The sequence below is a fragment of the Prenolepis imparis genome, unplaced genomic scaffold, assembly GCF_030444845.1.
Source record: "Prenolepis imparis isolate NDT839.2.m4 unplaced genomic scaffold, iyPreImpa1.0 SCAF_48, whole genome shotgun sequence".
Taxonomy (NCBI): domain Eukaryota; kingdom Metazoa; phylum Arthropoda; class Insecta; order Hymenoptera; family Formicidae; genus Prenolepis; species Prenolepis imparis.
Window position 1 is genome coordinate 55,145 of NW_028141206.1, and position 25,452 is coordinate 80,596.

Below are 25,452 nucleotides of genomic sequence, written 5' to 3' on the forward strand. Positions count from 1 at the left end.
CAGCGGTAATCGATTTCTAATATTTTAAGACGAGCCAAAAATTCATCGATTATACATTTTAATAGTACATTGATTACAGAATCTTTTGATACCATGCAGACACCAGCGTACAAATTTTTTAACTTGATATACATAAAATAAGGTTGCGTCGCATAGGGTCAGCGGTAAAAAAGTATGGATTTCTAATATTTTAAGACGAGCCAAAAATTCATCGATTATACATTTTAATAGTACATTGATTACAGAACCATTTGGTACCAAACAGACACCAGCGTACAAATTTTTTAACTTGATATACATAAAATAAGGTTGCGTCGCATGGGGTCAGCGGTAAAAAAGTATCGATTTCTAATATTTAAAGACGAGCCAAAAATTCATCCATTATACATTTTAATAGTACATTGATTACAGAACCATTTGGTACCAAACAGACACCAGCGTACAAATTTTTTAACTTGATATACATAAAATAAGGTTGCGTCGCATGGGGTCAGCGGTAAAAAAGTATCGATTTCTAATATTTAAAGACGAGCCAAAAATTCATCCATTATACATTTTAATAGTACATTGATTACAGAATCTTTTGATACCATGCAGACACCAGCGTACAAATTTTTTAACTTGATATACATAAAATAAGGTTGCGTCGCATAGGGTCAGCGGTAAAAAAATATCGATTTCTAATATTTTAAGACGAGCCAAAAATTCATCGATTATACATTTTAATAGTACATTGATTACAGAACCATTTGGTACCAAACAGACACCTGCGTACAAATTTTTTAACTTGATATACATAAAATAAGGTTGCGTCGCATGAGGTCAGCGGTAAAAAAGTATTGATTTCTAATATTTAAAGACGAGCCAAAAATTCATCCATTATACATTTTAATAGTACATTGATTACAGAATCTTTTGGTACCAAGCAGACAACAGCATACAAACTTTTTCATTTGCTATACATAAATTAAGGATGCGTCGCATAGGGTCAGCGGTAAAAAAGTATCGATTTCTAATATTTTAAGACAAGCCAAAAATTCATCGATTATACATTTTAATAGTACATTGATTACAGAATCTTTTGATACCATGCAGACACCAGCGTACAAATTTTTTAACTTGATATACATAAAATAAAGTTGCGTCGAATGGGGTCAGCGGTAAAAAAGTATCGATTTCAAATATTTAAAGACGAGCCAAAAATTCATCGATTATACATTTTAATAGTACATTGATTACACAATCATTTGGTACCATGCAGACACCAGCGTACAAATTTTTTAACTTGATATACATAAAATAAAGTTGCGTCGAATGGGGTCAGCGGTAAAAAAGTATCGATTTCAAATATTTAAAGACGAGCCAAAAATTCATCGATTATACATTTTAATAGTACATTGGTTACAGAATCATTTGGTACCAAACAGACACCAGCGTACAAATTTTTTAACTTGATATACATAAAATAAGGTTGCGTCGCATGGGGTCAGCGGTAAAAAAGTATCGATTTCTAATATTTAAAGACGAGCCAAAAATTCATCCATTATACATTTTAATAGTACATTGATTACAGAATCTTTTGGTACCAAGCAGACACCAGCGTACAAATTTTTTAACTTGATATACATAAAATAAGGTTGCGTCGCATAGGGTCAGCGGTAAAAAAGTATCGATTTCTAATATTTTAAGACGAGCCAAAAATTCATCGATTATACATTTTAATAGTACATTGATTACAGAATCTTTTGATACCATGCAGACATCAGCGTACAAATTTTTTAACTTGATATACAAAAAATAAAGTTGCGTCGAGTAGGGTCAGCGGTAAAAAAGTATCGATTTCTAATATTTTAAGACGAGCCAAAAATTCATCGATTATACATTTTAATAGTACATTGATTACAGAACCATTTGGTACCATGCAGACACCAGCGTACAAATTTTTTAACTTGATATACATAAATTAAGGATGCATCGCATAGGGTCAGCGGTAAAAAAGTATCGATTTCTAATATTTTAAGACGAGCCAAAAATTCATCGATTATACATTTTAATAGTACATTGATTACACAATCATTTGGTACCAAACAGACACCAGCGTACAAATTATTTAACTTGATATACATAAAATAAAGTTGCGTCGAATGGGGTCAGCGGTAATCGATTTCTAATATTTTAAGACGAGCCAAAAATTCATCGATTATACATTTTAATAGTACATTGATTACAGAATCTTTTGATACCATGCAGACACCAGCGTACAAATTTTTTAACTTGATATACATAAAATAAAGTTGCGTCGAATGGGGTCAGCGGTAAAAAAGTATCGATTTCAAATATTTAAAGACGAGCCAAAAATTCATCGATTATACATTTTAATAGTACATTGATTACACAATCATTTGGTACCATGCAGACACCAGCGTACAAATTTTTTAACTTGATATACATAAAATAAGGTTGCGTCGAATGGGGTCAGCGGTAATCGATTTCTAACATTTTAAGACGAGCCAAAAATTCATCGATTATACATTTTAATAGTACATTGATTACAGAATCTTTTGATACCATGCAGACACCAGCGTACAAATTTTTTAACTTGATATACATAAAATAAGGTTGCGTCGCATAGGGTCAGCGGTAAAAAAGTATGGATTTCTAATATTTTAAGACGAGCCAAAAATTCATCGATTATACATTTTAATAGATTGATTACAGAACCATTTGGTACCAAACAGACACCAGCGTACAAATTTTTTAACTTGATATACATAAAATAAGGTTGCGTCGCATGGGGTCAGCGGTAAAAAAGTATCGATTTCTAATATTTAAAGACGAGCCAAAAATTCATCGATTATACATTTTAATAGTACATTGATTACAGAATCTTTTGATACCATGCAGACTCCAGCGTACAAATTTTTTAACTTGATATACATAAATTAAGGATGCGTCGCATAGGGTCAGCGGTAAAAAAGTATCGATTTCTAATATTTTAAGACGAGCCAAAAATTCATCGATTATACATTTTAATAGTACATTGATTACACAATCATTTGGTACCAAACAGACACCAGCGTACAAATTATTTAACTTGATATACATAAAATAAAGTTGCGTCGAATGGGGTCAGCGGTAATCGATTTCTAATATTTTAAGACGAGCCAAAAATTCATCGATTATACATTTTAATAGTACATTGATTACAGAATCTTTTGATACCATGCAGACACCAGCGTACAAATTTTTTAACTTGATATACATAAAATAAGGTTGCGTCGCATAGGGTCAGCGGTAAAAAAGTATGGATTTCTAATATTTTAAGACGAGCCAAAAATTCATCGATTATACATTTTAATAGTACATTGATTACAGAACCATTTGGTACCAAACAGACACCAGCGTACAAATTTTTTAACTTGATATACATAAAATAAGGTTGCGTCGCATGGGGTCAGCGGTAAAAAAGTATCGATTTCTAATATTTAAAGACGAGCCAAAAATTCATCCATTATACATTTTAATAGTACATTGATTACAGAACCATTTGGTACCAAACAGACACCAGCGTACAAATTTTTTAACTTGATATACATAAAATAAGGTTGCGTCGCATGGGGTCAGCGGTAAAAAAGTATCGATTTCTAATATTTAAAGACGAGCCAAAAATTCATCCATTATACATTTTAATAGTACATTGATTACAGAATCTTTTGATACCATGCAGACACCAGCGTACAAATTTTTTAACTTGATATACATAAAATAAGGTTGCGTCGCATAGGGTCAGCGGTAAAAAAATATCGATTTCTAATATTTTAAGACGAGCCAAAAATTCATCGATTATACATTTTAATAGTACATTGATTACAGAACCATTTGGTACCAAACAGACACCTGCGTACAAATTTTTTAACTTGATATACATAAAATAAGGTTGCGTCGCATGAGGTCAGCGGTAAAAAAGTATTGATTTCTAATATTTAAAGACGAGCCAAAAATTCATCCATTATACATTTTAATAGTACATTGATTACAGAATCTTTTGGTACCAAGCAGACAACAGCATACAAACTTTTTCATTTGCTATACATAAATTAAGGATGCGTCGCATAGGGTCAGCGGTAAAAAAGTATCGATTTCTAATATTTTAAGACAAGCCAAAAATTCATCGATTATACATTTTAATAGTACATTGATTACAGAATCTTTTGATACCATGCAGACACCAGCGTACAAATTTTTTAACTTGATATACATAAAATAAAGTTGCGTCGAATGGGGTCAGCGGTAAAAAAGTATCGATTTCAAATATTTAAAGACGAGCCAAAAATTCATCGATTATACATTTTAATAGTACATTGATTACACAATCATTTGGTACCATGCAGACACCAGCGTACAAATTTTTTAACTTGATATACATAAAATAAAGTTGCGTCGAATGGGGTCAGCGGTAAAAAAGTATCGATTTCAAATATTTAAAGACGAGCCAAAAATTCATCGATTATACATTTTAATAGTACATTGGTTACAGAATCATTTGGTACCAAACAGACACCAGCGTACAAATTTTTTAACTTGATATACATAAAATAAGGTTGCGTCGCATGGGGTCAGCGGTAAAAAAGTATCGATTTCTAATATTTAAAGACGAGCCAAAAATTCATCCATTATACATTTTAATAGTACATTGATTACAGAATCTTTTGGTACCAAGCAGACACCAGCGTACAAATTTTTTAACTTGATATACATAAAATAAGGTTGCGTCGCATAGGGTCAGCGGTAAAAAAGTATCGATTTCTAATATTTTAAGACGAGCCAAAAATTCATCGATTATACATTTTAATAGTACATTGATTACAGAATCTTTTGATACCATGCAGACATCAGCGTACAAATTTTTTAACTTGATATACAAAAAATAAAGTTGCGTCGAGTAGGGTCAGCGGTAAAAAAGTATCGATTTCTAATATTTTAAGACGAGCCAAAAATTCATCGATTATACATTTTAATAGTACATTGATTACAGAACCATTTGGTACCATGCAGACACCAGCGTACAAATTTTTTAACTTGATATACATAAATTAAGGATGCATCGCATAGGGTCAGCGGTAAAAAAGTATCGATTTCTAATATTTTAAGACGAGCCAAAAATTCATCGATTATACATTTTAATAGTACATTGATTACACAATCATTTGGTACCAAACAGACACCAGCGTACAAATTATTTAACTTGATATACATAAAATAAAGTTGCGTCGAATGGGGTCAGCGGTAATCGATTTCTAATATTTTAAGACGAGCCAAAAATTCATCGATTATACATTTTAATAGTACATTGATTACAGAATCTTTTGATACCATGCAGACACCAGCGTACAAATTTTTTAACTTGATATACATAAAATAAAGTTGCGTCGAATGGGGTCAGCGGTAAAAAAGTATCGATTTCAAATATTTAAAGACGAGCCAAAAATTCATCGATTATACATTTTAATAGTACATTGATTACACAATCATTTGGTACCATGCAGACACCAGCGTACAAATTTTTTAACTTGATATACATAAAATAAGGTTGCGTCGAATGGGGTCAGCGGTAATCGATTTCTAACATTTTAAGACGAGCCAAAAATTCATCGATTATACATTTTAATAGTACATTGATTACAGAATCTTTTGATACCATGCAGACACCAGCGTACAAATTTTTTAACTTGATATACATAAAATAAGGTTGCGTCGCATAGGGTCAGCGGTAAAAAAGTATGGATTTCTAATATTTTAAGACGAGCCAAAAATTCATCGATTATACATTTTAATAGATTGATTACAGAACCATTTGGTACCAAACAGACACCAGCGTACAAATTTTTTAACTTGATATACATAAAATAAGGTTGCGTCGCATGGGGTCAGCGGTAAAAAAGTATCGATTTCTAATATTTAAAGACGAGCCAAAAATTCATCGATTATACATTTTAATAGTACATTGATTACAGAATCTTTTGATACCATGCAGACTCCAGCGTACAAATTTTTTAACTTGATATACATAAAATAAGGTTGCGTCGCATAGGGTCAGCGGTAAAAAAGTATCGATTTCTAATATTTTAAGACGAGCCAAAAATTCATCGATTATACATTTTAATAGTACATTGATTACAGAATCTTTTGATACCATGCAGACACCAGCGTACAAATTTATTAACTTGATATACATAAAATAAAGTTGCGTCGAATGGGGTCAGCGGTAAAAAAGTATCGATTTCTAATATTTTAAGACGAGCCAAAAATTCATCGATTATACATTTTAATAGTACATTGATTACAGAACCATTTGGTACCAAACAGACACCTGCGTACAAATTTTTTAACTTGATATACATAAAATAAGGTTGCGTCGAATGGGGTCAGCGGTAAAAAAGTATCGATTTCAAATATTTAAAGACGAGCCAAAAATTCATCGATTATACATTTTAATAGTACATTGGTTACAGAATCATTTGGTACCAAACAGACACCAGCGTACAAATTTTTTAACTTGATATACATAAAATAAGGTTGCGTCGCATGGGGTCAGCGGTAAAAAAGTATCGATTTCTAATATTTAAAGACGAGCCAAAAATTCATCGATTATACATTTTAATAGTACATTGATTACAGAATCTTTTGATACCATGCAGACACCAGCGTACAAATTTTTTAACTTGATATACATAAAATAAGGTTGCGTCGCATAGGGTCAGCGGTAAAAAAGTATGGATTTCTAATATTTTAAGACGAGCCAAAAATTCATCGATTATACATTTTAATAGTACATTGATGACAGAACCATTTGGTACCAAACAGACACCAGCGTACAAATTTTTTAACTTGATATACATAAAATAAGGTTGCGTCGCATGGGGTCAGCGGTAAAAAAGTATCGATTTCTAATATTTAAAGACGAGCCAAAAATTCATCGATTATACATTTTAATAGTACATTGATTACAGAATCTTTTGGTACCATGCAGACACCAGCGTACAAATTTTTTAACTTGATATACATAAAATAAAGTTGCGTCGAATGGGGTCAGCGGTAAAAAAGTATCGATTTCAAATATTTAAAGACGAGCCAAAAATTCATCGATTATACATTTTAATAGTACATTGGTTACAGAATCATTTGGTACCAAACAGACACCAGCGTACAAATTTTTTAACTTGATATACATAAAATAAGGTTGCGTCGCATGGGGTCAGCGGTAAAAAAGTATCGATTTCTAATATTTAAAGACGAGCCAAAAATTCATCCATTATACATTTTAATAGTACATTGATTACAGAATCTTTTGGTACCAAGCAGACACCAGCGTACAAATTTTTTAACTTGATATACATAAAATAAGGTTGCGTCGAGTAGGGTCAGCGGTAAAAAAGTATCGATTTCTAATATTTTAAGACGAGCCAAAAATTCATCGATTATACATTTTAATAGTACATTGATTACAGAATCTTTTGATACCATGCAGACATCAGCGTACAAATTTTTTAACTTGATATACAAAAAATAAAGTTGCGTCGAGTAGGGTCAGCGGTAAAAAAGTATCGATTTCTAATATTTTAAGACGAGCCAAAAATTCATCGATTATACATTTTAATAGTACATTGATTACAGAACCATTTGGTACCATGCAGACACCAGCGTACAAATTTTTTAACTTGATATACATAAATTAAGGATGCGTCGCATAGGGTCAGCGGTAAAAAAGTATCGATTTCTAATATTTTAAGACGAGCCAAAAATTCATCGATTATACATTTTAATAGTACATTGATTACACAATCATTTGGTACCAAACAGACACCAGCGTACAAATTATTTAACTTGATATACATAAAATAAAGTTGCGTCGAATGGGGTCAGCGGTAATCGATTTCTAATATTTTAAGACGAGCCAAAAATTCATCGATTATACATTTTAATAGTACATTGATTACAGAATCTTTTGGTACCAAGCAGACACCAGCGTACAAATTTTTTAACTTGATATACATAAAATAAGGTTGCGTCGCATAGGGTCAGCGGTAAAAAAGTATCGATTTCTAATATTTTAAGACGAGCCAAAAATTCATCGATTATACATTTTAATAGTACATTGATTACAGAATCTTTTGATACCATGCAGACACCAGCGTACAAATTTATTAACTTGATATACATAAAATAAAGTTGCGTCGAATGGGGTCAGCGGTAAAAAAGTATCGATTTCTAATATTTTAAGACGAGCCAAAAATTCATCGATTATACATTTTAATAGTACATTGATTACAGAACCATTTGGTACCAAACAGACACCTGCGTACAAATTTTTTAACTTGATATACATAAAATAAGGTTGCGTCGAATGGGGTCAGCGGTAAAAAAGTATCGATTTCAAATATTTAAAGACGAGCCAAAAATTCATCGATTATACATTTTAATAGTACATTGGTTACAGAATCATTTGGTACCAAACAGACACCAGCGTACAAATTTTTTAACTTGATATACATAAAATAAGGTTGCGTCGCATGGGGTCAGCGGTAAAAAAGTATCGATTTCTAATATTTAAAGACGAGCCAAAAATTCATCGATTATACATTTTAATAGTACATTGATTACAGAATCTTTTGATACCATGCAGACACCAGCGTACAAATTTTTTAACTTGATATACATAAAATAAGGTTGCGTCGCATAGGGTCAGCGGTAAAAAAGTATGGATTTCTAATATTTTAAGACGAGCCAAAAATTCATCGATTATACATTTTAATAGTACATTGATGACAGAACCATTTGGTACCAAACAGACACCAGCGTACAAATTTTTTAACTTGATATACATAAAATAAGGTTGCGTCGCATGGGGTCAGCGGTAAAAAAGTATCGATTTCTAATATTTAAAGACGAGCCAAAAATTCATCGATTATACATTTTAATAGTACATTGATTACAGAATCTTTTGGTACCATGCAGACACCAGCGTACAAATTTTTTAACTTGATATACATAAAATAAAGTTGCGTCGAATGGGGTCAGCGGTAAAAAAGTATCGATTTCAAATATTTAAAGACGAGCCAAAAATTCATCGATTATACATTTTAATAGTACATTGGTTACAGAATCATTTGGTACCAAACAGACACCAGCGTACAAATTTTTTAACTTGATATACATAAAATAAGGTTGCGTCGCATGGGGTCAGCGGTAAAAAAGTATCGATTTCTAATATTTAAAGACGAGCCAAAAATTCATCCATTATACATTTTAATAGTACATTGATTACAGAATCTTTTGGTACCAAGCAGACACCAGCGTACAAATTTTTTAACTTGATATACATAAAATAAGGTTGCGTCGCATAGGGTCAGCGGTAAAAAAGTATCGATTTCTAATATTTTAAGACGAGCCAAAAATTCATCGATTATACATTTTAATAGTACATTGATTACAGAATCTTTTGATACCATGCAGACATCAGCGTACAAATTTTTTAACTTGATATACAAAAAATAAAGTTGCGTCGAGTAGGGTCAGCGGTAAAAAAGTATCGATTTCTAATATTTTAAGACGAACCAAAAATTCATCGATTATACATTTTAATAGTACATTGATTACAGAACCATTTGGTACCATGCAGACACCAGCGTACAAATTTTTTAACTTGATATACATAAATTAAGGATGCGTCGCATAGGGTCAGCGGTAAAAAAGTATCGATTTCTAATATTTTAAGACGAGCCAAAAATTCATCGATTATACATTTTAATAGTACATTGATTACACAATCATTTGGTACCAAACAGACACCAGCGTACAAATTATTTAACTTGATATACATAAAATAAAGTTGCGTCGAATGGGGTCAGCGGTAATCGATTTCTAATATTTTAAGACGAGCCAAAAATTCATCGATTATACATTTTAATAGTACATTGATTACAGAATCTTTTGGTACCAAGCAGACACCAGCGTACAAATTTTTTAACTTGATATACATAAAATAAGGTTGCGTCGCATAGGGTCAGCGGTAAAAAAGTATCGATTTCTAATATTTTAAAACGAGCCAAAAATTCATCGATTATACATTTTAATAGTACATTGATTACAGAATCTTTTGATACCATGCAGACATCAGCGTACAAATTCTTTAACTTGATATACAAAAAATAAAGTTGCGTCGAGTAGGGTCAGCGGTAAAAAAGTATCGATTTCTAATATTTTAAGACGAGCCAAAAATTCATCGATTATACATTTTAATAGTACATTGATTACACAATCATTTGGTACCAAACAGACACCAGCGTACAAATTATTTAACTTGATATACATAAAATAAAGTTGCGTCGAATGGGGTCAGCGGTAATCGATTTCTAATATTTTAAGACGAGCCAAAAATTCATCGATTATACATTTTAATAGTACATTGATTACAGAATCTTTTGATACCATGCAGACACCAGCGTACAAATTTTTTAACTTGATATACATAAAATAAGGTTGCGTCGCATAGGGTCAGCGGTAAAAAAGTATCGATTTCTAATATTTTAAGACGAGCCAAAAATTCATCGATTATACATTTTAATAGTACATTGATTACAGAACCATTTGGTACCAAACAGACACCAGCGTACAAATTTTTTAACTTGATATACATAAAATAAGGTTGCGTCGCATGGGGTCAGCGGTAAAAAAGTATCGATTTCTAATATTTAAAGACGAGCCAAAAATTCATCGATTATACATTTTAATAGTACATTGATTACAGAATCTTTTGATACCATGCAGACTCCAGCGTACAAATTTTTTAACTTGATATACATAAAATAAGGTTGCGTCGCATAGGGTCAGCGGTAAAAAAGTATCGATTTCTAATATTTTAAGACGAGCCAAAAATTCATCGATTATACATTTTAATAGTACATTGATTACAGAATCTTTTGATACCATGCAGACTCCAGCGTACAAATTTTTTAACTTGATATACATAAAATAAGGTTGCGTCGCATAGGGTCAGCGGTAAAAAAGTATCGATTTCTAATATTTTAAGACGAGCCAAAAATTCATCGATTATACATTTTAATAGTACATTGATTACAGAATCGTTTGATACCATGCAGACACCAGCGTACAAATTTTTTAACTTGATATACATAAAATAAAGTTGCGTCGAATGGGGTCAGCGGTAAAAAAGTATCGATTTCTAATATTTTAAGACGAGCCAAAAATTCATCGATTATACATTTTAATAGTACATTGATTACAGAATCATTTGGTACCAAACAGACACCAGCGTACAAATTTTTTAACTTGATATACATAAAATAAGGTTGCGTCGCATGGGGTCAGCGGTAAAAAAGTATCGATTTCTAATATTTAAAGACGAGCCAAAAATTCATCGATTATACATTTTAATAGTACATTGATTACAGAATCTTTTGATACCATGCAGACACCAGCGTACAAATTTTTTAACTTGATATACATAAAATAAGGTTGCATCGCATAGGGTCAGCGGTAAAAAAGTATGGATTTCTAATATTTTAAGACGAGCCAAAAATTCATCGATTATACATTTTAATAGTACATTGATTACAGAACCATTTGGTACCAAACAGACACCAGCGTACAAATTTTTTAACTTGATATACATAAAATAAGGTTGCGTCGCATGGGGTCAGCGGTAAAAAAGTATCGATTTCTAATATTTAAAGACGAGCCAAAAATTCATCGATTATACATTTTAATAGTACATTGATTACAGAATCTTTTGGTACCATGCAGACACCAGCGTACAAATTTTTTAACTTGATATACATAAAATAAAGTTGCGTCGAATGGGGTCAGCGGTAAAAAAGTATCGATTTCAAATATTTAAAGACGAGCCAAAAATTCATCGATTATACATTTTAATAGTACATTGGTTACAGAATCATTTGGTACCAAACAGACACCAGCGTACAAATTTTTTAACTTGATATACATAAAATAAGGTTGCGTCGCATGGGGTCAGCGGTAAAAAAGTATCGATTTCTAATATTTAAAGACGAGCCAAAAATTCATCCATTATACATTTTAATAGTACATTGATTACAGAATCTTTTGGTACCAAGCAGACACCAGCGTACAAATTTTTTATCTTGATATACATAAAATAAGGTTGTGTCGCATAGGGTCAGCGGTAAAAAAGTATCGATTTCTAATATTTTAAGACGAGCCAAAAATTCATCGATTATACATTTTAATAGTACATTGATTACAGAATCTTTTGATACCATGCAGACATCAGCGTACAAATTTTTTAACTTGATATACAAAAAATAAAGTTGCGTCGAGTAGGGTCAGCGGTAAAAAAGTATCGATTTCTAATATTTTAAGACGAGCCAAAAATTCATCGATTATACATTTTAATAGTACATTGATTACAGAACCATTTGGTACCATGCAGACACCAGCGTACAAATTTTTTAACTTGATATACATAAATTAAGGATGCGTCGCATAGGGTCAGCGGTAAAAAAGTATCGATTTCTAATATTTTAAGACGAGCCAAAAATTCATCGATTATACATTTTAATAGTACATTGATTACACAATCATTTGGTACCAAACAGACACCAGCGTACAAATTATTTAACTTGATATACATAAAATAAAGTTGCGTCGAATGGGGTCAGCGGTAATCGATTTCTAATATTTTAAGACGAGCCAAAAATTCATCGATTATACATTTTAATAGTACATTGATTACAGAATCTTTTGATACCATGCAGACACCAGCGTACAAATTTTTTAACTTGATATACATAAAATAAGGTTGCGTCGCATAGGGTCAGCGGTAAAAAAGTATGGATTTCTAATATTTTAAGACGAGCCAAAAATTCATCGATTATACATTTTAATAGTACATTGATTACAGAACCATTTGGTACCAAACAGACACCAGCGTACAAATTTTTTAACTTGATATACATAAAATAAGGTTGCGTCGCATGGGGTCAGCGGTAAAAAAGTATCGATTTCTAATATTTAAAGACGAGCCAAAAATTCATCGATTATACATTTTAATAGTACATTGATTACAGAATCTTTTGATACCATGCAGACTCCAGCGTACAAATTTTTTAACTTGATATACATAAAATAAGGTTGCGTCGCATAGGGTCAGCGGTAAAAAAGTATCGATTTCTAATATTTTAAGACGAGCCAAAAATTCATCGATTATACATTTTAATAGTACATTGATTACAGAATCTTTTGATACCATGCAGACACCAGCGTACAAATTTTTTAACTTGATATACATAAAATAAAGTTGCGTCGAATGGGGTCAGCGGTAAAAAAGTATCGATTTCTAATATTTTAAGACGAGCCAAAAATTCATCGATTATACATTTTAATAGTACATTGATTACAGAACCATTTGGTACCAAACAGACACCTGCGTACAAATTTTTTAACTTGATATACATAAAATAAGGTTGCGTCGAATGGGGTCAGCGGTAAAAAAGTATCGATTTCAAATATTTAAAGACGAGCCAAAAATTCATCGATTATACATTTTAATAGTACATTGGTTACAGAATCATTTGGTACCAAACAGACACCAGCGTACAAATTTTTTAACTTGATATACATAAAATAAGGTTGCGTCGAATGGGGTCAGCGGTAAAAAAGTATCGATTTCAAATATTTAAAGACGAGCCAAAAATTCATCGATTATACATTTTAATAGTACATTGATTACAGAATCTTTTGATACCATGCAGACACCAGCGTACAAATTTTTTAACTTGATATACATAAAATAAGGTTGCGTCGCATAGGGTCAGCGGTAAAAAAGTATGGATTTCTAATATTTTAAGACGAGCCAAAAATTCATCGATTATACATTTTAATAGTACATTGATTACAGAATCTTTTGATACCATGCAGACACCAGCGTACAAATTTTTTAACTTGATATACATAAAATAAAGTTGCGTCGAATGGGGTCAGCGGTAAAAAAGTATCGATTTCTAATATTTTAAGACGAGCCAAAAATTCATCGATTATACATTTTAATAGTACATTGATTACAGAACCATTTGGTACCAAACAGACACCTGCGTACAAATTTTTTAACTTGATATACATAAAATAAGGTTGCGTCGAATGGGGTCAGCGGTAAAAAAGTATCGATTTCAAATATTTAAAGACGAGCCAAAAATTCATCGATTATACATTTTAATAGTACATTGGTTACAGAATCATTTGGTAGCAAACAGACACCAGCGTACAAATTTTTTAACTTGATATACATAAAATAAGGTTGCGTCGCATACGGTAAAAAAGTATGGATTTCTAATATTTTAAGACGAGCCAAAAATTCATCGATTATACATTTTAATAGTACATTGATTACAGAACCATTTGGTACCAAACAGACACCAGCGTACAAATTTTTTAACTTGATATACATAAAATAAGGTTGCGTCGCATGGGGTCAGCGGTAAAAAAGTATCGATTTCTAATATTTAAAGACGAGCCAAAAATTCATCCATTATACATTTTAATAGTACATTGATTACAGAATCTTTTGGTACCAAACAGACACCAGCGTACAAATTTTTTAACTTGCTATACATAAATTAAGGATGCGTCGCATAGGGTCAGCGGTAAAAAAAGTATCGATTTCTAATATTTTAAGACGAGCCAAAAATTCATCGATTATACATTTTAATAGTACATTGATTACAGAATCTTTTGATACCATGCAGACACCAGCGTACAAATTTTTTAACTTGATATACATAAAATAAGGTTGCGTCGCATAGGGTCAGCGGTAAAAAAGTATCGATTTCTAATATTTTAAGACGAGCCAAAAATTCATCGATTATACATTTTAATAGTACATTGATTACAGAATCTTTTGATACCATGCAGACCCCAGCGTACAAATTTTTTAACTTGATATACATAAAATAAAGTTGCGTCGAATGGGGTCAGCGGTAAAAAAGTATCGATTTCAAATATTTAAAGACGAGCCAAAAATTCATCGATTATACATTTTAATAGTACATTGATTACAGAATCATTTGGTACCAAACAGACACCAGCGTACAAATTTTTTAACTTGATATACATAAAATAAGGTTGCGTCGCAAAGGATCAGCGGTAAAAAGTATCGATTTCCAATATTTTAAGACGAGCCAAAAATTCATCGATTATACATTTTAATAGTACATTGATTACAGAATCTTTTGATAGCATGCAGACACCAGCGTACAAATTTTTTAACTTGATATACATAAAATAAAGTTGCGTCGAATGGAGTCAGCGGTAAAAAAGTATCGATTTCTAATATTTTAAGACGAGCCAAAAATTCATCGATTATACATTTTAATAGTACATTGTTTACACAATCATTTGGTACCAAACAGACACCAGCGTACAAATTATTTAACTTGATATACATAAAATAAGATTGCGTCGCATAGGGTCAGCGGTAAAAAAGTATCGATTTCTAATATTTTAAGACGAGCCAAAAATTCATCGATTATACATTTTAATAGTACATTGATTACAGAATCATTTGGTACCAAATAGACACCAGCGTACAAATTTTTTAACTTGATATACATAAAATAAGGTTGCGTCGCATAGGGTCAGCGGTAAAAAAGTATGGAATTCTAATATTTTAAGACGAGCCAAAAATTCATCGATTATACATTTTAATAGTACATTGATTACAGAACCATTTGGTACCAAACAGACACCAGCGTACAAATTTTTTAACTTGATATACATAAAATAAGGTTGCGTCGCATGAGGTCAGCGGTAAAAAAGTATCGATTTCTAATATTTAAAGACGAGCCAAAAATTCATCCATTATACATTTTAATAGTACATTGATTACAGAATCTTTTGGTACCAAGCAGACAACAGCGTACAAACTTTTTCATTTGATATACATAAAATAAAGTTGCGTCGAATGGGGTCAGCGGTAAAAAAGTATGGAATTCTAATATTTTAAGACGAGCCAAAAATTCATCGATTATATATTTTAATAGTACATTGATTACAGAACCATTTGGTACCAAACAGACACCAGCGTACAAATTTTTTAACTTGATATACATAAAATAAGGTTGCGTCGCATGGGGTCAGCGGTAAAAAAGTATCGATTTCTAATATTTAAAGACGAGCCAAAAATTCATCCATTATACATTTTAATAGTACATTGATTACAGAATCTTTTGGTACCAAGCAGACAACAGCGTAAAAACTTTTTCATTTGCTATACATAAATTAAGGTTGCGTCGCATAGGGTCAGCGGTAAAAAAGTATCGATTTCTAATATTTTAAGACGGGCCAAAAATTCATCGATTATACATTTTAATAGTACATTGATTACAGAACCATTTGGTACCAAACAGATACCAGCGTACAAATTTTTTAACTTGATATATATAATATGGGGTTGCGTCGCATGGGGTCAGCGGTAAAAAAGTATCGATTTCTAATATTTAAAGACGAGCCAAAAATTCATCCATTATACATTTTAATAGTACATTGATTACAGAATCTTTTGGTACCAAGCAGACACCAGCGTACAAATTTTTTAACTTGATATACATAAAATAAGGTTGCGTCGCATAGGGTCAGCGGTAAAAAAGTATCGATTTCTAATATTTTAAGACGAGCCAAAAATTCATCGATTATACATTTTAATAGTACATTGATTACAGAATCTTTTGATACCATGCAGACATCAGCGTACAAATTTTTTAACTTGATATACAAAAAATAAAGTTGCGTCGAGTAGGGTCAGCGGTAAAAAAGTATCGATTTCTAATATTTTAAGACGAGCCAAAAATTCATCGATTATACATTTTAATAGTACATTGATTACAGAACCATTTGGTACCATGCAGACACCAGCGTACAAATTTTTTAACTTGATATACATAAATTAAGGATGCGTCGCATAGGGTCAGCGGTAAAAAAGTATCGATTTCTAATATTTTAAGACGAGCCAAAAATTCATCGATTATACATTTTAATAGTACATTGATTACACAATCATTTGGTACCAAACAGACACCAGCGTACAAATTATTTAACTTGATATACATAAAATAAAGTTGCGTCGAATGGGGTCAGCGGTAATCGATTTCTAATATTTTAAGACGAGCCAAAAATTCATCGATTATACATTTTAATAGTACATTGATTACAGAATCTTTTGGTACCAAGCAGACACCAGCGTACAAATTTTTTAACTTGATATACATAAAATAAGGTTGCGTCGCATAGGGTCAGCGGTAAAAAAGTATCGATTTCTAATATTTTAAGACGAGCCAAAAATTCATCGATTATACATTTTAATAGTACATTGATTACAGAATCTTTTGATACCATGCAGACATCAGCGTACAAATTTTTTAACTTGATATACAAAAAATAAAGTTGCGTCGAGTAGGGTCAGCGGTAAAAAAGTATCGATTTCTAATATTTTAAGACGAGCCAAAAATTCATCGATTATACATTTTAATAGTACATTGATTACAGAACCATTTGGTACTATGCAGACACCAGCGTACAAATTTTTTAACTTGATATACATAAATTAAGGATGCGTCGCATAGGGTCAGCGGTAAAAAAGTATCGATTTCTAATATTTTAAGACGAGCCAAAAATTCATCGATTATACATTTTAATAGTACATTGATTACACAATCATTTGGTACCAAACAGACACCAGCGTACAAATTATTTAACTTGATATACATAAAATAAAGTTGCGTCGAATGGGGTCAGCGGTAATCGATTTCTAATATTTTAAGACGAGCCAAAAATTCATCGATTATACATTTTAATAGTACATTGATTACAGAATCTTTTGATACCATGCAGACACCAGCGTACAAATTTTTTAACTTGATATACATAAAATAAGGTTGCGTCGCATAGGGTCAGCGGTAAAAAAGTATCGATTTCTAATATTTTAAGACGAGCCAAAAATTCATCGATTATACATTTTAATAGTACATTGATTACAGAATCTTTTGGTACCAAACAGACAACAGCGTACAAACTTTTTCATTTGCTATACATAAATTAAGGATGCGTCGCATAGGGTCAGCGGTAAAAAAAGTATCGATTTCAAATATTTAAAGACGAGCCAAAAATTCATCGATTATACATTTTAATAGTACATTGGTTACAGAATCATTTGGTACCAAACAGACACCAGCGTACAAATTTTTTAACTTGATATACATAAAATAAGGTTGCGTCGCATAGGGTCAGCGGTAAAAAAGTATGGATTTCTAATATTTTAAGACGAGCCAAAAATTCATCGATTATACATTTTAATAGTACATTGATTACAGAACCATTTGGTACCAAACAGACACCAGCGTACAAATTTTTTAACTTGATATACATAAAATAAGGTTGCGTCGCATGGGGTCAGCGGTAAAAAAGTATCGATTTCTAATATTTAAAGACGAGCCAAAAATTCATCCATTATACATTTTAATAGTACATTGATTACAGAATCTTTTGGTACCAAGCAGACAACAGCGTACAAACTTTTTCATTTGCTATACATAAATTAAGGATGCGTCGAATGGGGTCAGCGGTAAAAAAGTATCGATTTCAAATATTTAAAGACGAGCCAAAAATTCATCGATTATACATTTTAATAGTACATTGATTACAGAATCTTTTGATACCATGCAGACACCAGCGTACAAATTTTTTAACTTGATATATGTATAGGAAAGTCTATTCGATTCTTTCATAGAGTGCCGTGAGAAAAGAAAAAGATCTGGTTGCTATGCAGCTGTTTATCGTGGTTCGTTTTATGTTTGAATCGACACGATGCGCATCGTACGGAAATATCAAGATCATCAGAGATACATCGAAATATATTTGGTTAATTACATATATCTGGTTAGGAAGGTCGACTTTGTCCAATTGGGGACATCATGTAAGTACATATCATGATAGTCGATACCTTCCATCAAGCCAATTATTTGAGGCTAGCCATAAGGTGATCATCCAAATTCTATCTTTGCCTTATGGTGATTAATATATCTTTGCCTTATGGTGATTTATATCTTTATCAAACAAATTCTATCTTTGCCTTATGGTGATTAATATATCTTTGCCTTATGGTGATTTATATCTTTATCAAACAAATTCTATCTTTGCCTTATGGTGATTAATATATCTTTGCCTTATGGTGATTTATATCTTTATCAAATTAATTCTATCTTTGCCTTATGGTGATTTATATTTTTATCAATCTAATCTTATCAAAGCTGATTAATATTTTCTCTGCCTTAAAAGGTGATAACTGAAAACTATAAAACTCTTATTCATATTTTGCCTTACGGTGATATTATCCATAATCATTTTTATCTTGCCTTACGGTGATATCATTTAATTCATATTTTAATTATATTTCCTAATTTCTTTAGAGACGCAGGAATTCTTTACAGATATATATATATATATATTTCCTGGTTCCTGTTTTGAATCCTATAAATATTCTGGTTCCTGTTTCTAAGATGAAGACAACTCCTATATAACCTGTACTACATTCAGTCCTGTACATAATATGAAATAACGTCGTAAAACAAGGAAGGATTATACATAGCAAGAATATAGAAAGAATTAATATTAATCTTGGAATAAGAGTTAAGAAGTTACGTTCGGTACGTACAAAAATTACATTTTATTGTTATCGAACATTTTTTGGTCCTTCGAGCCGGATACCAAGCTTTTCAAGATGTCTAATATAGAAGCAAAGATCGCTTTACAAAAAAGTCGATTTAATCTAATACAAGATGCAGCGGATTTTGATATCGTAGAAATTTCACGTTTAAATCGTCAATTAATTAATACACGTTTGGATTTACTTGATCAGAATTGGTCTAAATTTCAAGTAGAACATGAAAATTTATATCTTGAGATACTTTCTGAGAATAATGATCAATCATATATTAAAGAACACGTGTATGAACGTTGTCAAGCGTTTTATGTATATTCTCGTGCTAAATTACTTACATATCGAGATGATTTAGAAACGGTAGATCGGCAATCTCGACCTACTCATTCGGAACATGTAGCATCATCTACCTCACAATTACCTCGTAGTGCATTGCCTCGTATTAAATTACCAAGCTTTTCAGGAGATTATCAATCATGGAGATCATTCCATGATTTATTTGTTTCTTTAATTCACGATAATGAAGATTTATCAAACGTTGAGAAGATGCATTATTTGAAGACATGTGTAACTGGTGAAGCGGCTCGGTTAATGTATAATTTGCCTATTTCTGATGAAAATTTTACTGTTGCATGGGATATATTAGTTTCAAGATATGAGAATAAACGATTTTTGATTACTACTCAATTGGATAGAATTACAAATTTAAAGCCGCTTAAAACAAAATGCGCTCAAGGTCTCAGAACTCTTTTGACAACCATATCAGAAGTTATTGGTGCTTTACGTGCTTTGAACTGTGAAGTAGATCATTGGGATCCATTATTATTACATCAGCTCGTAAGAATACTTGATCCTGAAACTCGAGAAGCATGGGAGGTTAAACTTGGTTCAACCTCTTCATATCCGACTTACTTACAATTTGAAGAATTTCTTATTGGGAGGACACGAGCTTTAGAGAATCTTAATTTACATAATAATACTTTTTCTTCTGGATTACATAAGGATAAGGATCATTCCTCTTTTGGAAAGTCTCGTACAAAAATAGCTGCTCATGTAGCTACATCATCTAATCAAAATTCTTTTACTAATTCTTTCATTTGCCCGCTATGTGGATCTTCACATTTTTTAGCAAAGTGCGATCAATATCATTCGAAAACTCAGCAACAACGAAGGGATATTATTATGAAGCATCGACGATGTTTTAATTGTCTTGGCCCACATGTAGCAAGCAAATGTAATTCTTTAAAAAGATGTCTCAAATGTGGAAAGAAGCATCATACTTCAATTCATGACATCAACGTGTCTTCATCAAAACATTTTGGTGAAAAATCATCTAAGATAGATAATGCTCAATCTACTCAATCTAAAGAAAATCCTCAGTCACAACCTTCAATAGAATGACAAAACAAATTATGTGCTCATCAATCTGGACAAGCAAATTCTTTACCAAAATTTACGTTATTAGCTACGAGTAGAGCCATATTACATAAAAATAAAGATGTAAATTTTGCAGTACGTTTATTAATAGATCAAGGATCAGAATTATCTTTTATTTCAGAAAATTTAGTAAATCATGCACAACTAAAACGCAGTTCAGCTTCAATACCACTTCTTGGAGTCGGTGGTACATATTCCGGTCACACTAAAGGAAGTGTTACAATAAAATTACAGTCCATCTATGATCCAACTTATAATTGTACAATCGAAGCCTACGTGTTACCTCGTCTAACAACTAAATTACCGCCTTTTAACGCGTCTTGTCATACTTGGTCTCATATTGCTGGACTTCAACTTGCAGATCCTGATTTTTTTTGTTCTGGTCATATTCATATCATTTTAGGTTCAGATAATTATGGCTCGGTAATTCTGCCAGGATTAATACGAGGGGATTTGTCAACGCCTATTGCTCAGCAAACTATTTTCGGATGGGTTCTTTCAGGACCAATATCAGAAAATGATTTATCTAATTCAGCAAGAACGTATCATTGTACTTTGGATCATGATTTACAAGATCTTATTGCTAGATTTTGGAATCAAGAGGAACTACCTACTACAACGGAATCTAAATTAAGTGAGGAAGAAGAAGAGTGTGAACGACATTTTTTGTCTACTCATACAAGAGATGCTACTGGAAGATATGTTGTACGTCTTCCTCTAAAATCAAATCCTTCACTTCTGGGTGATTCAAAACAAAAGGCACTATGTTGTCTCAATAGATTATTTCAACGATTTACTTTAAATCCCAAGTTTCAAGAACTCTATGTTGATTTCATAGAAGAATACAAAACATTGGGTCATATGATGTTAGCTGATATTTCCGGAAATAATAATTCTCCTATGCACTATTTACCACACCATGGAGTTCTTCGAGAAAGCAGTCGTACCACAAAATTAAGAGTTGTTTTTAATGGGTCTAGCCGTACAAACAGTGGTTATTCTCTTAATGATCTGCTTCACGCAGGCGCAAAACTTCAGACAGATATTTCAGATATTCTTATATGGATTCGTACACATCGATTTCTTTTTTCTACAGATATAGTTAAAATGTTTCGACAAATTGCTCTTAATCCTGACGATTGGGATTTACAAAGGATATTGTGGCGAGGTTCTGAAAATCAACTGGTAGCTTTTAGACTCACAACTGTAACTTATGGACTTGTCTGTGCTCCGTTTCTTGCATTACGAGCATTACAACAATTAGTAACCGACGAAGGTCATCATTTTCCTAAGGCTGTTATTCCTTTGACAAAGGGAAGATATGTTGATGATATCTTTGGAGGAGCGGATTCAATTTCGGAAGTTAAAGAGATTGTCAATCAACTTATTCAATTATGTGCAGCAGGTGGTTTTCCTTTACAAAAATGGAGTAGTAATTGTAGAGAGATTCTGCCAATGTCGATGTCGGGTGAAGAATGTGAAGAATCGTCATCTGCTGTGGAAATTGAATCTACACTTTGCAAGATATTAGGTCTTATTTGGAGACCCGACTCGGACACGTTTCATTTTTCAGCTTTACCAACATCTACTACAAAATATACTAAAAGAATAATTTCTTCTGAAATCGCAAAATTATATGATCCATTAGGACTTATCGCACCTATTCTCATAACAGCCAAAATCTTTCTTCAAGAACTCTGGTTAAGAAAGATTGAATGGGATGAACCTCTTTCTCAAGACATGCAATATCGTTGGGAGAATTTTAGAAAACAACTTCAGCATCTAGATCAATTAGCAATTCCTAGATGGTTTGGTTATGTTCATTCCAGTACTTCTGTTGAAATTCATGGATTTTCAGATGCATCAGAATTAGCCATGGCAGCTGTGATTTATATAAGAATTTCCAGTAACGATGGTAAAATATCTACTCAACTGATTTGTTCCAAGACAAAGGTTGCACCAATTAAACGGCTTACGATTCCACGTCTTGAACTTGTTGCGGCTTTGTTATTAGCGCGATTAACTGTACATACTTTAAAAGCACTAGCACTTTCTGACGTATCGGTGTTTTGTTGGTCTGATTCATCTGTAACTCTTTCTTGGATTTCGGCTCATCCAACCAAATGGAAAGATTTTGTTCGTAATCGTGTATCTACTATACAAGAATTATTACCTTATGGATCTTGGCATTTTGTTCCTGGGAAAGAAAATCCTGCGGATTGTGCATCTCGTGGTTTAAGGCCAGATCAATTAATTAAATTTGATCTATGGTGGAAAGGACCAAATTGGCTTTCTGAGTCTCCATCATCTTGGCCTTCTTTCAAGTGTAAAGAGTTACCGGAAACTGGTTTGGAAGAACGATCCAGACAAGTCATGATTGCTGTCACCCATCAACCTTTATACTGGGAATTGTTGGATAAGTACTCTTCACTCATGAAATTATTACGAATTACTTCTATTTGTCGCAGATTTATTCGTTGTCTCCGTAGAGAATCACAATCAACACTGATTAAACATCCCATAACACCCATGGAAATCGAGAAGAGTCGTAATTTTTGGGTACGAATTGTACAACAAGCATGGTTTTCGAACGAGATTCGTATAATTTCTAATAGAGAACATTTGCCTAAATCCAACCCTTTGATTCGCCTTACACCTTTTATAGACCATGAAGGATTACTTCGTGTTGGAGGTCGTCTCCATAATGCACAGATAGAGTCTGACACAAAACATCCACTTATTATACCAAGAAGATCTTCGTTAAGTACTTTGATTATTGATGATGCTCACAAAAGGACGCTACATGGAGGTACTCAAGTTACTCTCGGTTTTTTACGAAGTTCATATTGGATTATCGGTGGAAGAGCACCTGTACGTTCTTACATCCTAAGATGTGGAAGGTGTGCACGGTATCGCGGAATTCGAGCGAAACAGCTCATGGGTCAATTACCATCATCACGTGTGACTCCAGCAAGACCTTTTTATAACACAGGTTTAGATTATGCTGGTCCCGTGATAATGAAGACTTGGAGAGGGCGAGCGGCAAAAACTTATAAAGGCTATTTAGCTATATTTGTTTGTCTCACAACATCAGCAATACATATAGAAGTAGTTACGGATTATACCACTGATGCATTTATAGCTGCCTATAAACGGTTTACTGGTAGAAGAGGTATATGTGCTACGCTACAAAGTGATTGTGGAACAAACTTTGTTGGAGCTGATGCAACTTTAAGACGTTTTTTCAAGTCATCTTCTAATGAATTACGTGACCTTGCCTATCTTCTCGCTAAAGATAACACTGAATGGAAATTCAATCCTCCATCAACCCCTCATTTTGGAGGAAAGTGGGAAGCAGCTGTAAAATCTATTAAATTTCATTTACAACGAATTTTAAAGGATACTATATTAACGTATGAAGAAATGACAACGATAACTGTACAAATAGAAGCAGTGTTAAATTCAAGGCCATTATGTCCTTTATCAGATGATGCATCTGACTATTCACCCCTGACTCCAGGACATTTTCTTATTGGAGAAGCACCAACTACATTACCGGAACCGAGTCTATTAACTGAAAAGACATCTTTGCTTTCACGCTGGCAATTACTTAAACAGAAAGTAGATCACTTTTGGTCAAGATGGTCTATAGAGTGTTTACAAAGGTATCAAGCCATTTCTAAATGGTATCACCCTTCGAATGAAATAAAAGATGGATCCTTAGTATTAATTACGGATGAGCGTTACCCGCCAGGAAAGTGGCCCCTCGCAAGAGTCATACATTTACATCCAGGACCAGACGGTTTAACCAGAGTTGTTACAGTGAAAACTGCAAACTCTATTTACAAGAGACCTATAACAAAATTATGTATTATCCCAACTGATCCTGAAATTCATTCAACAAATCTATTGTTGAATGCGGGCGGAGAAAATGTATAGGAAAGTCTATTCGATTCTTTCATAGAGTGCCGTGAGAAAAGAAAAAGATCTGGTTGCTATGCAGCTGTTTATCGTGGTTCGTTTTATGTTTGAATCGACACGATGCGCATCGTACGGAAATATCAAGATCATCAGAGATACATCGAAATATATTTGGTTAATTACATATATCTGGTTAGGAAGGTCGACTTTGTCCAATTGGGGACATCATGTAAGTACATATCATGATAGTCGATACCTTCCATCAAGCCAATTATTTGAGGCTAGCCATAAGGTGATCATCCAAATTCTATCTTTGCCTTATGGTGATTAAT

At 32.5% G+C, this 25,452-nt stretch overlaps 2 protein-coding genes across 2 annotated transcripts; both read left to right on the forward strand.

Moving 5' to 3' along the window:
* Positions 1-22,634: 22,634 nt before the first annotated feature.
* LOC145947147 (uncharacterized) lies at positions 22,635-23,952 on the forward strand. The gene is made up of 2 exons (XM_083056929.1): positions 22,635-23,758; positions 23,865-23,952. Exons 1-2 carry the CDS (start codon positions 22,655-22,657, stop codon positions 23,913-23,915), a joined length of 1,155 nt encoding a protein of 384 aa, XP_082913055.1. The 5' UTR covers positions 22,635-22,654; the 3' UTR covers positions 23,916-23,952.
* A 670-nt stretch (positions 23,953-24,622) lies between these two features.
* LOC145947148 (uncharacterized) lies at positions 24,623-25,138 on the forward strand. Its single transcript, XM_083056930.1, has one exon. It carries the CDS (start codon positions 24,623-24,625, stop codon positions 25,136-25,138), a length of 516 nt encoding a protein of 171 aa, XP_082913056.1.
* Positions 25,139-25,452: the final 314 nt, after the last annotated feature.

Excerpts from the sequence above, each read along its gene's own strand:
- LOC145947148 (XM_083056930.1), top strand. The coding sequence starts at position 24,623 with ATGACAACGATAACTGTACAAATAGAAGCAGTGTTAAATTCAAGGCCA.
- LOC145947147 (XM_083056929.1), top strand. The coding sequence starts at position 22,655 with ATGTCGATGTCGGGTGAAGAATGTGAAGAATCGTCATCTGCTGTGGAA. Across the intron at positions 23,759-23,864 it reads AGAAGAGTCGTAATTTTTGG|ACCATGAAGGATTACTTCGT; the intron begins GTACGAATTGTA and ends CACCTTTTATAG.